Source organism: Rattus norvegicus, chromosome 1 (genome assembly GCF_021556685.1).
Source record: "Rattus norvegicus strain SHRSP/BbbUtx chromosome 1, alternate assembly SHRSP_T2T, whole genome shotgun sequence".
NCBI lineage: Eukaryota > Metazoa > Chordata > Mammalia > Rodentia > Muridae > Rattus > Rattus norvegicus.
In genome coordinates this window covers 202,012,400-202,025,331 of record NC_141534.1, presented here as the reverse complement: position 1 = coordinate 202,025,331, position 12,932 = coordinate 202,012,400, and the positions used below count along the sequence as shown (strand labels likewise).

General features: G+C 45.8%; 1 protein-coding gene across 30 annotated transcripts in view; it reads left to right on the top strand.

The window, feature by feature from the left end:
- The window catches only part of C1h10orf90 (similar to human chromosome 10 open reading frame 90), a 232,411-nt gene extending 224,006 nt beyond the window's left edge, over positions 1-8,405 (top strand). For all 30 annotated transcript variants that reach the window (XM_087655359.1, XM_087551767.1, XM_087659887.1 and 27 more), the window contains 3 exon segments: positions 3,960-4,023; positions 7,417-7,516; positions 7,603-8,405. In XM_087655359.1, the coding sequence (XP_087511485.1) occupies positions 3,960-4,023; positions 7,417-7,516; positions 7,603-7,641 (203 nt within the window). In that variant the 3' untranslated portion in view covers positions 7,642-8,405.
- The last annotated feature ends 4,527 nt before the right edge of the window (positions 8,406-12,932 follow it).

Below are 12,932 nucleotides of genomic sequence, written 5' to 3'. Positions count from 1 at the left end.
GAGTAATTATAGTTGTAGTCTTTTTCTTCCAAAGAAGTCAGAATATATACAGATCTAAGAAAATCCATAAAAGATCCAGAAGGAGTTGAAAGTGATTCTCACCAGTCTCTCAGTTTTATAAAAGTAGAATTTCTTTAAGCAGGAATGAGCGCATGGGATTTCCTATATCTTTGAGCAAAGCACATATAGAAGGGGCTTCTCAATGCTGAGACTAAACAGCCGACGAATCTACACAGCTGACAAATCGGTGTAAGAGAGGAAGGGTTTATCCTGCCCTCAGTTGGAGGATACAGACCATCATGGTCGGGGACTCATGTCAGCAGAATTGGCTCACAGCTGTGGTGGTAAGAAAGAGAGGTGATTTGCTTTATCTGGGTGGACTGGGGAGTAGAGATCCAACAGGAAGTGAGGCTAAGCCTCATGGCCAGCCCTCTAGCATTCTATTTCCTCCAGCAAGGCCCCACCTCCAAAAGTACCACCAAGTATTCAAACACATGAGCATACGGGAGACATGTATATGTATCATAATACATCGCATTAAATGACTCCCCTATGAGTCACACCAAAGCCTTGAAGAGTTATAAAAGGAAAGAGTGTGTGGGAAATGAATTTGAGATTGATCTCAGGAGAAGTGGTAGAATCCTTGTTTATAGTTCTCAAAAAGATCCTATAACTACCAGTTAGTGGCAATGTATTGGTGATCCAGAGTACAGGTAGATGCCACTAGGCTAATGGGGACTGGAACCCAGTCCTGCCTCTCACTCATACACAGCGAAGCTGAGCAGGTAAAACTCACCCTTAGGAAACTAATGAACACCAGCTCTAAAGCGCCAAACATCATGAACATGACGCAGGGTTGAGATGAAGATTGAGATCACGGAAGGAAGTTTCTGTGATAAAATGACAGACAGAATCATTGTGACCACTCAGATACCCAAAGTCACCCCAACCCCAACCCCACCCTCACACCCCTGTTCTGGCCATCTCCCCTCAGATTGCCAAAGGTAAAATGCCATCGGTAGAATAATTTGTCAACTTACTATAGCTAAAAGTCACTTGTGGAAGAGAGTCTAAGTGAGGACTTTATCTAGATGTGTCTAAGCCAGTTAGCCCCTTCTCCTCTAAGTTTGCTTTGGTCAGGCTATTTTATGACAGCAACAAACGTGAAACTAAAACGCCACTCAAGGCAGGTGGAGTAGTGACCTTGGAGCCACTCTGAATGCTTCATTTCCTTCACTCCCTCCAGGGATGTGTACCCCCTGCCTTCTCTTCTCATAGCCAAGAGGCCCCAGCACATATTCCATTTATCAGAAGGGCTTGGTGATATTAAGCAGACTCAAAATCCATAGCAGCAGCAGCACCCCCCCCCCGCCCCAGTCAGGGTGAGCACATCAACCTTGAGCCTTCTTCAATATAGACTTGCTTGTTTTGTACCTATTGAGGACTGCTGGGTCCAGCATCCCACCTCCTGCTCTCACAGCAGGCTAAAAACAGTTCATAAAACAGAGGGCTGGAAGTGTCAGGTGGCTCACAGTTCCTTTTGTTTCCTCTGGAAATAGACCCGAAGCTTAACTGTGGTATCAGGTGCTCTGAAGAAACAGACAAGTGTTGTTTATACTGCTTTTATCCCTCCCCTCCCCATCCCCACCCCCGCCACCCCAGGACATTGTGCCTGTGTGTCTGTCTACACTGGCTCTACCCTGGCCTCCAGTAGCTCCTAAAGAATGCTAATCCAAAATTGGGTTTGAGACTCTGCTTAAGGTTTCTCTCCCTCTCTGAAGGCAGTCTTCAAATAAGCACATATTTGAATATGCACAATGACCAGGATCCAGACAGATGGAGCTGGAACTCTGTAGGTTCCTTCTGGGAAGTTCCAGGAGCCCTGTTTGGGGGAGAAGGGGGGAGGGGGAAGCTAGGGTTGGGCACCAGGAGGACATGTACCTCATTTCATCATGTGTGATGTCTTCTTTCCTCACAGTCCCTACCTTTCTGAACCCTGGAGTCTTTCCCCTCTCAAGCACCATGTCATGGGGCAGGGTGGATCATTACAAACTGCACTTGCAATCATAAAAATAGTCTTTTCTTTAATGACTTAATGCAAGCTTATCCACAAAGATATATTCCCCTCTGTGAACCAGTGACTATGTTTTATTATCCAGAGGGGAAGGCGTTCCTTAATAGCCCTGTTTCCCTGTACCTCCACGGAAGCCTGACTCCTTATGCTGAGTGAAGACAGTAAACCCATTGTCTAGACTTTCCAGAAAGCAGGACAGCTGCTCAGATATATACTGTAGGAGAACCACACCCTTGGCTCAACCAAGGCTGAGAGGCTTGTAGGTATTCTAAAGTCAATGCCTTTTCAGATCTTGTAAACGGTAGAAAGTATTTTTTAGATATACCATTGTAAGGTATTATTAAAGATTAAGATTATGTATGTGTATTATGTATATGTCACACATATGCACAACACACACACACACACACACACACACACACACACACTGTTCTACTTGTATTTTTATTGTTGTAATAAACTACCCTGACAAACAGCAACTTGAGGGGGAGCAGGGTTTATTCTACCTTGCAGTTCATCACTATGGGGAAACCAAAGCAGGAATTTCAAACAGCTACTCATATCACAGCTTGTTTGTTCTGTTTCTGCTCAGTTGGATTTCTCCACTCCCATACAATTCAGAATCCCCTGCAGAGGGAATAGCGCCACCCACAGTGGACTGGGTCTTCCCACAACAGTTAACATAATATAACCCACCACAGACAAGCCCAAAGGCTAACCCAATGTAAACAGTCCCTCACTGAGGCATTCTTCCCAGGTGATACTAAGTTTTGCCCAGTTGATAATTGAAGCTAACCATTACATGTATTTAACTTAAAAAAAATAAAGACCCACAGAAAACAATCTCATGATTTCATCATGCCTACTCTAGTGTACTTTTTTTAGTCAAAGGGCCCTAGCATATGTGACTTGTCCCCTGGCTTCTCTAGGTGTTGGCAGGTCTAAGAGGGCCTTCATATTGAGAGGTAGAATCTCTGAGTTTCCTTGCCGAAGGACTGCAGGCAGGAGCCAGACCTTCCCTTTCAGAATATTTATTCCAGGGGTGTTTGGGAAGTCTCCTTGTCTTTAGAACCCTCTGAACCTGGTGTAGGGGTTTTTTCTAGAACAGTAGTCTCACACCTGTTACTTCCTTCACCAAGACATGACTTCTAAAAGGAGCGATTGGTGAGGCAGCTGTCTGTGCAGCAGTTCATATGCTGTAATAAAATATCCTATCAAGAGGTGATGTAAGGGAGGAAAGAGCATATTAGGCTTTCAATTCCAAATTTCACTCATTATTGGGGGAAGCCAAAGTCAAGAGCAGACAGAGAATAAATTCAGGAACCCTTGCTTGCTTGTATGTATGGTACTTAGCTAGACTTTTTTTTTTCTATTTCCCACATGTATGCATGGTACCCACAGAGGCCAGAATAAAATATCAGATCCCTGGAAATTGGAGTTACAAATAGCTGTGAGCCACCATGTAGGTGCTGGGAGCTGAATCTGAGTCCTCTGCAAGAGCAGCCAGTGCTCTTACATGTTCAGGACCCAGCCATGAAACGACACCAGCCTCCTCCAGTATAGGCCTTCCTATGCCAATTAGCAATCAGGAGAGCCCCTTCACAGACATGTCCACAGGCCACACAATCCCTCATGAAGACTTTCTTTCCCAGTGATTATGTCAAGTTGACAACTAAAAGATTCTGGCATTGTGCTTTCCTTCTCTTTAACTCTTGCTGAGAACAGCTACTGGCTGGTCAATTGGAATCCCACACTATTCCTCTCAGGGTATAGCTTGGCGGAGGGTGAGCAACCACAGAGAGTGCTCTGGCTCTCCCTCAGCTCTGCTCCATACATTGTGTTATTCTGTATTTCCTGAAATTAATCCTCTTTCCCTTTCTTCCAGATAACTTGTTCAAACCCAAAGAAAGATGCATTTCAGAGAAGGAGATGCATATGAGATCTAAAAGGTACTTGACTGTTGTGGGATGTATGGAAATTGCTGGAGAGGGGGTCAGGAGGCTTGAAGAGCCCAGATGCTGTCCCTTGGGCCAGGGCTTCGAGACCTATATTTAAGGGCTGGGTCTTCTTGGCTGCTGATCTGAAAAACCTGGCTGAGGTGAGCAAAGTTGTCGAATTGTGCCTCGGAATGTTTATGCTGCTCTTGGACCAAACTTAGGAAAGTGGTGGGTCTTGGATTCAGGAGTGGGCCCATAATTGGTCCCTAAGTGATCAGCAGATTCTGAACTGGAACTCTTTGGTGCATTTGCCTCGTGGCTCTGGGCAGGAGCCATGTGTGGCTGCACCTTTAAAAGTAATTTTATGAGGAGGAGAGAACCCATTTTTTTTTTCTGGAGGACGTTGACTGTGGCAGTCCTGAGGAAAAGCTTCCAAGCTGGAAGCCGGCAGAGCATGGGAGCCAGAGGGGCCTCGGAGGGGCCACAAAGTGGTGTTTCTGGCAAGTCTGTCTCTGGCAGTCTTGGCAGAGATCGCCAGGGTTCTCCCTGCTTTGCCTGGCCAGTCACTATTCAAAACTCCCACTAACTCTTAGCACCCTGGGGCACACAAAGGCTACCATTCTTCCCTGGGACCTGGCTTCTTAACCAGGACACAAAAGCTCAGCAGGGTTGGCCATGTTCACACACATAAAATGTCATTAAGCTGTAATAAAGTACCCTAGCCCTGAGAGAGATTATAGTAATTAAATCAAATTGATAGTGCACTCAGAGACACCAATGAAATACGAAGAATAATTTTGCCCCCATTCCAGACCTTAAATCTCTGCTTTTACTGTGATTATGTTGTTTCCAGGATAATTAAGTAACTTTGGATACCTACAGGGAACCTCTTTGAAAGTAAGAAAATAAGAATAGGGACACACCATTAATGACATGGCGCTCAGCATTCTAACCGGCTTACAAACGGTCCCTGCACTTGAAGGCTTGCTGTTTGATAAGTGAAAAGTTGTATAGGCCTTGCAACAAAAGTGTTCTATTCAATTTAGTGGGAAACCCTACCAACACCAACAACAAAACCTTCCTCATTGGTCCCCAAACCTAAAACTGCTATTACAAGACCTCGTCAACCAAGCAATTTAAATAATGGACTTTAAAGAAGCAATAGTAAGTAGACAGGCTCTGTCCTGGCAAATCTCTAAAGGAGAAGCTGGTGTTTGAGGAGGACCAGGAAGCTCGCTGAAGTTAGATTCACAGCCTGTGGTTGCCCTTAACTGGTCTCCTCAGGAGGACCAAGCAATTGGATCTCTTTGCTCTGTGGAACATGCCTGGCTGGGCTCTCCCCAGCTTTCCACAGTCACCTGAAAATGCCTTTTCTTTGTGTCCCTTGTCATGGATTATGTTGGTTATATTTTTATTCAAATCAAGCAAAAGAGGAAAAGCTAAAGTTCCCTCAAGACCAATTAGCCAGCTCTGCTTCCCTTGGCCCCAGACCCATCTGCTAGAATGCTCATAGTTGGTCCCCTTCCCCCTCCCCTTAAAAGCTTCCTGCTTGTACATTAAATGGGCGCCCGGTCTTCAGCCATTCAGTGTTGTGCTGTATGTGCCTTTCCCCCTGGCACCGTCCGTGAGCTTGCTCAAGATGCAGGTTTCTTGTTTTTGACTGCCTGTGCAGTGTCCTCGTGGAGGCAAACTATTATATATCAGAGTATCTCGTCTGAGGAAACAGTGCAGGGCCAGAGGTGGGCCACAGAAGCTTTTGTTTCAACCTTCCAGTTGAGTTGGATGGTCAGCTCCAGGAAAGATGGTCTTTGGATCTCAGGAACTGCCCACTGGAAGGCTGTGGGACCAGCTCCCTAAAGGTGTACTGCTTTATCATACATTAACATAACCCTTACTAATACCCACAGTGTACAAGGTTCCGTCAGGGCGCAGGCCTCTGCAGGATTCCATGAGTAGCTGTGTGCCATGTAGTTGTTTCACAGTAAGTAGCATTTAGCTTGAGGTCCCAATGCTGGCCCACCATTAGCCAACTGAGGGGCTCTACCCAAATTTCTTCATCTTGCTGGGACTTACGTTCCTTGTTGTATGACAAGTCCCCTTGGGTATTTCTTCCCCTTAAGTATGAGCATTGAGAGTGACTAGCCTGATGCTCATGCCACCTACTGATATTGTCATTGTCCTTTTATACTTTGCACTCATGCTTCCAAGGGCAGAAAAATCTCGAACGTGTTTCATCTGACTTCATACATGAGAGAAAATGAAAAAGAGATATTTGAACTGAATGCCTTGTACAGCTTAGCAACCCTTAGGCTCAGGATCTAGGGAATCCATTGTGTTGGAGGAAAACCAGTTAACATCAGTACCTAAACAGTTTGTGTTGAGAAGAAAACAACCTTCCAGACAAGGGTCCCTTAGACCCCTCCATTAACTCTGAAACTCATAATTTTACATGGGACAAGGACAAAACACGTGAGTCTGGAATGTATTTAAAAACAGTTTAATCAGACATGCTGAATGCTAAGAGAAGTAAGCATTATTTTCCAGTCTATGCTTCTTGCCGCTGCCATTCATCTGTCGCCCCCTTGTCAAGTCACAGGTAGTCAAAAATTGGATGGCAAAAATGGGAATATGTAGTAAACATTGACATTCAGAATGGCAAGCCACTGGGTCAAACAGCCCCCCTTTTACAAGTAGCCCCCCCCCCCCCGTATATAAAATCACTATTACTGCAAATGCAGGATGAGAAGTGACATCCACACAAATGCCTGGCCTCCCATCGTGACTGCTGCAGTGCCCAGGAAGTATCCTTGAGATGCTGACCCCAGCGTGACTGTGTCCTGGGACCTCAAAGAAGTTTTCTTTCTTTTTCAGGGCCACTATGAGTTTAATTAGGTTTATAAATATAATTGTTTTGTTTTATTTTTTTCCTTTATTCTTTCTTGACAAAGTAAAATATATTGTTTTTTTAAGCTATCACATCAAAGGTGAATAAAGCAAACCAACAGAAGGAAAAGAGCCCCAAAGAAGGCACTAGAATCAGAGACCAACACGGTCACAGACTCAGGAGTCTCAGAAATACTAAACTGAAAGCTATAACATGTATGCAGAGGATCTGGTGCAGATCCGTGCAGGCCCAGGGCATGCTGCCTCAGTCTGTGAGTTTATGTGAGCTTAGCTCAGTTGACTTAGAGAGCCTGTTCTCCTGGTGTCCTCCATCCCGTGGCTCCACCTCCTCTTCCACAGGGTTCCCTGCCCTGTGAAGGCAGGGGAGAAGTTCTTCAGTTGGCATCTTTCAGTGCCAGTAGGCCGGAAGGACCCTACCTGTGGGCTCCTTCCTGCCGACGAGCCGGGCTGCCCTCTCACACCAGCAGCGCCTGCCATCACCATGTCCTCTGTCTGTTTCAGAATCTATAATAACTTGCCGGAAGTTAGAAAGAAAAAAGAAGAGCAGAAGAAAAGAGTGATCTTACAGAGTAACAGGCTCCGAGCAGAGGTCTTCAAAAAGGTAGCTAGCTGGCTGGCGCAGGTCCGAGGTGGGCGGTACCCAGGTGAACGATGAACTTGACATCTTTGTTTCCCTTGCTTCTACAGCAATTACTGGACCAGCTCCTTCAAAGGAATGCAGTTTGATCCCAGGCGGCTCTGCTAGCCCAGCCTGAATCTGGGAACACTTCTGATGATGACGCTGGATGAACCATTAAATTTAATGCTATCTTCACACATGAAAGAAACTTTCACTTTACTTCTGATTTTTTTTTTTTCCCACAAAGGAAACGTCACTTTCTGAATGTTCCAAACAAAAGCCTTAGAACTGCAAGCCGCAGATCAGCAGTCCATTGCTGGGACTTCGACCCCTTGGAACCGACCATTTCCACCCGAGCAGGAAAGCTTTATATATTCAAGTGTGCTTGGACGCTTGTTTTTTGTTTTTGTTTTTCGGGGTGGGGGGCAATGTTTTTTCTTTTCCAAAAATGTAAGAAGCAAAAAATCTCTCATGTTTTAACTTCCAATCCCAATGGCTGCCAGTTCTGAAAAATCTAAAGTCAAAGTTCATTTTGAATACACGTCCTGGAGTGCCAGAGGCTGATTTGAAGTGGACTGATGGATAGGCAGAACACAGAACAAGCAGGAGAGCCCTCTGCCTCCCTCCTGCCCTACCCGCAGTGCCTGCCTTTGTTAGCCGCGGTACCTGTTTCAGTGGGAGCCAGGAGACTGAGTAAAGATGGCAGGGTCTTCACCAGCCACACACAGGAAGTCATCTTGACCAAATGGCCCAGCGGTACCCACTTTTATCTATTCTTTCAAGCTCTCCTCCTAAATATGTATTTGTGGAGTTAAGAACAAATTAGTTTTTGCAACAAACGTGGAAATAAAAGCAGTTGTTTGAAATGCAAGCATTTCTCTCTCCTTTATTCTGATAGATAATGGCAATACCCACTACAACCCCACAGTGACACTGTGTCTTCTTCACCTCTGCCTCTGGCCACCATGAAAGTCCTTGTGCTCCAAATGCCCAGTGGGGAATGTCACTTCTCTGAGTTGGTGCAAAGAAGTAGAGATGTCTCCAGTGAAGATGTAGAGTGGTGCAGGAGCCCTGGTGACACCCCTGTTCCCTCTTTCTGGTGCACATCTTTTTTTTTGTATTTATCTAATTTAAAATGTCTCCCCGAGGTCTCTGTCTTGGCACTGTCCTCTCTGCACTTCAGCAGAGCCAACACCATCGCTTTCTCTTTTTGTTCCTTTATTGCTTTATTTGTAGATATCTGTCTCTGTGTGTATATACAAATATGTGTGCTCACGTGTTCAGATGCAGGCATGTGGGGGGTACATGTGTGTTTACTTGAGGAGGCCAGAGGACAATCTTAGGCATCAGAATTCAGGCACTATCCATTTAAAAAAATATTTCTTGAGACAGGATGTCTTATTTGACCTGGAACTTGCCAAATAGGCTTACCTGCCTTTGAGTTCCAAAAGTCTTAAACTGTCCCAGCCTCTCTGGCACTGGATACAGAGTGGCATTAAAAACAGACAGATAAAAGCCAGGCAATAATGTTACACGCCTTTAATCCCAGCACTGGGAAGCAGAGGTGGACAGATCTCTGAGTTCAAGGCCAGCCTGGTCTATAGAGTGAGTTCTAGGACAGCCAGGGCTACATAGAAAAACCCTGTCTTGGGAAAAAACCTAACCAACCGAACAACAAATACCATAGGCCATAGGGACCCAACATAATTTGGTATGCTTTTCCCATGCCATTGGCGAACTGTCCCCACCCACTAGACTCTACACCTGAGCTTCATTTTGTCTGCCCTGTTCAAAGGAAGCAACCTGACAGAACCCTCAGGAGCAGAAGCTCTGGAGTGCCACTACTATTTCTGCTCTGTGGCCCTGGACACAGATGCCCGTCAACATCCAGCCAGGAGAGAAACCACATGGTAATCCGAGAATGCGTAATGTACTGAAGTATTAACCATATAGAGACTTGTCTAATAAGAAGTAGAGGGAGCTCTGGAAAGCCCAAGTAGCCACAGAAATAAAGAAGCTGAGCTGGAAGAATCAGAGTGTGGCTCAGCAGATGACAGAAAACGTTTTATACTGCCACACCCATAGAACTTGCTGGAAGTCCATCCTCTGAAGTTTGCCAGAAACCTGCCCTGTGGATGTACAAGGTTGAGTCCCTCTGCTACAGCAGCAGTAAAGGGGTTTGGGGGAGGGGGCGGGTTGAGGGGAAATGTATGCTTTCAGGGCCTGGCCAGGACCTTGCTGAGATGTATCTCTCCAGCGCCCCCTACTGACAAAGTTTAGCATTGTCCAGCCACCTAAGGAAGACTCTCCAAAGGGCTAGGATCCATTTTAACTGAGCAGACAAAAAAAGGGTGGAAACGGGGCTGAAAGGAGAAAATACAGTAACGACCTGGCACAGTTGTTGTTTAGCCTTGCCTCAGTTTCCTTAACGGCCAGATGCAAGTAAGTATAGGGCCTTCTTCATGCGGTTGCTATGGAAATTAAGTGGACCGGAGTGGAGTGTGTGGAAGAATGCTTGGCCCAAAGCAAACACACCATGAGTGTTTCCTGGCATGCACAGAGGTGGGAGGAGAAGCACATGGGCCATGAGTTGGTTGAGAGGGCTTAGCAGTGAGATGCTTCAAAAGGCTGTTGTATGCTTAGCTTTACTGCAGCTGGTCAGTCCTGTAGGCAGGAAGTTTCATCAAGTTTGGATGGGAGCTGGGAAGGCAACTCCTTGGGTATAGGGTTACTTTCCCAAGGCCTGACAATCTGATTTTGATCCCCAGGACTCACAGAGTAGAAGGAGAGAGAGAGTTAACTTCACACTGTCCTCCGGATTTCCTCATGTGCACCATGGCATGCGCTTGCCCCCACAAATAAACACAGTGAATAAGGAAATAAATGCAAACGGGTTTGAAAAAGCTTGGTTTGGTTGGTTTTAGGTTTTCTGAGATACAGCTTCGTGTAGCCCAGGCTAGTTCTGAACTCTCTGTGTAGCAGAAGCTGGCCTTGAACTCCTGATCATCCTGCAACCACTTCCCAAGCTCCTGGCGTCTTGTCAACTTCCACATCCCCTCCATGTGCCTGTCACCTTGGGACTCAGAGCAGCTCAGCAAAGTTGTGTTTGCTTTTTAAAGTCTTGTTTGGGCTTCTTATAGGTACTCCAATGAAATCCTGTGTACAGCTCAGTAGCTTTGTGAAGAAAGACACACTTTAAGTCAATTCTTCGATAGTTAAGGACAGGCTCTCTTGGAAGAAGACTCTGAGGCATCTGTCCTTTTCTTTAGTTTCTCCAGGGTATTTCTGAAGCTTTCCCCATGCATCTAAATTCAGGGCCCAGCTGTTTCCAGACTGTTCAGTGATACTTAAGGAGGGGGCTTTGTGTCATCTAACATTTTAAAGAGAGAGTGCTAGATGGAGCCAATTTTTAAGAGTTCATAAAACACTCACCTTCACTGCAAACCTGCTGCTGGGTCCTCATCTGTAAAGGAGGAAGAACCAACCACATATTAAGTAGCATTGAAGGATGTCTTCAAGGGCAGTTTTTAACTTAGGTCCCAGAGAGGGGAACCTCAGAGGGAATGACATCTGGTGTCAGGTAATATTTCCTTTGATCCGGTTGGCATAGGACAAGGCAGAAAAACCAACATTTGTTTTCCTGTTGAGCTTATTTTCTTACTGCAGAAATTATTTTAATGCTGACAAATGAATCAGACACTGAGTTTCTCTTCTGTCATGTAGTAACAACCGAAATATATAATGTTATGATCAGTATAGAAATCAAGGCCTACAGAATTAAATCAGCCATTTCTTCCCTCCCCTCAGTAACTGGCCCCCAGTTACTGAGTAGTTTTCTTAAACTCAGGCCTCAAGAAAGAGTCTGTGGGGATTTAGAATTCGAACTAGACTTTGCCGTCATAACTTCAACAATTTCTTCTCTGACAGTGGTTCATTTGCATCTGAGGATGTCTTGGGTCCAGAATGGAGAGAGCTTTTCAGAGATGCAGCCTGCAGAGGGCTGAGGGGTTTCTGAGGAAAGATTCCTGAATCTGGACCAGGCAACATTTGTAATCCTTAGAGATGACCAGGTGGTAAGAGAACTGGGCCATCTCCCGGTGGTCCCCATGATGTCATGTGGAAGGAGCCATTCCTTTTTGGGTTATGCATCCTGCCTGCCAGCTGGTAATGGAATAATGGGAAAACAATTGTCTTGGCTCTTCAGTCAGCGTCTGTTGCCAACCCAACTTCCTGGAAGTTGTCAGCTCCCCTGGGTGAGTCAGCAAATACTTGCTCTGAGGAACAAAACTCTGAAAGAAGTGCCCATGAGACAGCCAATCATGAGAGAGTGGATAATTCTTGGTCTCACAGAGTCCTTGCTTTTAAACATGTACTGGCAAAAAAAAAAAAAAAAAACCCATGCAACGGACCTGACCTCTGAGTGTATCTGATGACCCACAGTCTGGGTATGAGGCACAGTGGATGCAGAGCAATAAGAAAGAGGAGGGGCAGGATGTGTCTGCCCTGGGAGGGTGATCTAATCATTGGTACATGAGAGTTCTGGGTCAAGCAACTAAGAATGTGGTAGAAAAAATGTCTTCTATGGGTGGACAGGAATGCACTGTGTGCACTCTCAAAGGAAGTGAGCTGCTAAGTGATTAGAGTGTGTCCATCAGCAGATGGTTCCACATGATAAGGTTCCTTGAATTTGTGCTTTCATCAAAATTGCCCACAAATGTGTAGCCCTGTAGAAACCTTTGAAATCTGCCATCCCTGGCAGAAGCAGCCCATTCCTGGGACTGAATCACTTTGGAAGTTCCTCTAGGGTCTCTCTCTCTCTCTCTCTCTCTCTCTCTCTCTCTCTCTCTCTCTCTCTCTCTCTCTCTCCTCTCTCCCCTTTTCCCCTTCCCCCCTCTCCTCCCTTCCCTCCTCTCCTCCTCCCCTCCCCTCTCCCCCTTCCCCTCTTCCCCCTCCTCCCTCTCCCCTCTCTCCTCCCCCTCCTCCTTCCTTTTCCCCTCCCTCTCCCTCTCTCTTTCCCTCTCTCACCTTGCCCTGTACAGTTTGAACAGGGCTGGCTCATCCTGGAAGAGCAGGCTATGCAACAGCTCCTGGAGATTTTTCGAGGTTCCCTCGTTAACATCCCGTGGCTTGTTTTAGAGGGCCAGGATCCTCCTCCAAAGCAGATCTCTCTGTCTACAAGTCATATGGACTATAGCAATGACAACTTTCCAAGCTTTTCCAAAAGTCCAGATCTTTCCTTAAAGTTGCAGTTGGTGTCTCAATTGAAGATGTGATCTGAAGTGCTTGTCTGACGTATGCATCTGGAATGTCCACAAAAGGAGGGAGAAGACACTGAAATTCCAGTTTGTTCTCTTGCACCTCTGAAAAGGTTCCTGGACACATCCTGAATGGCACTTGT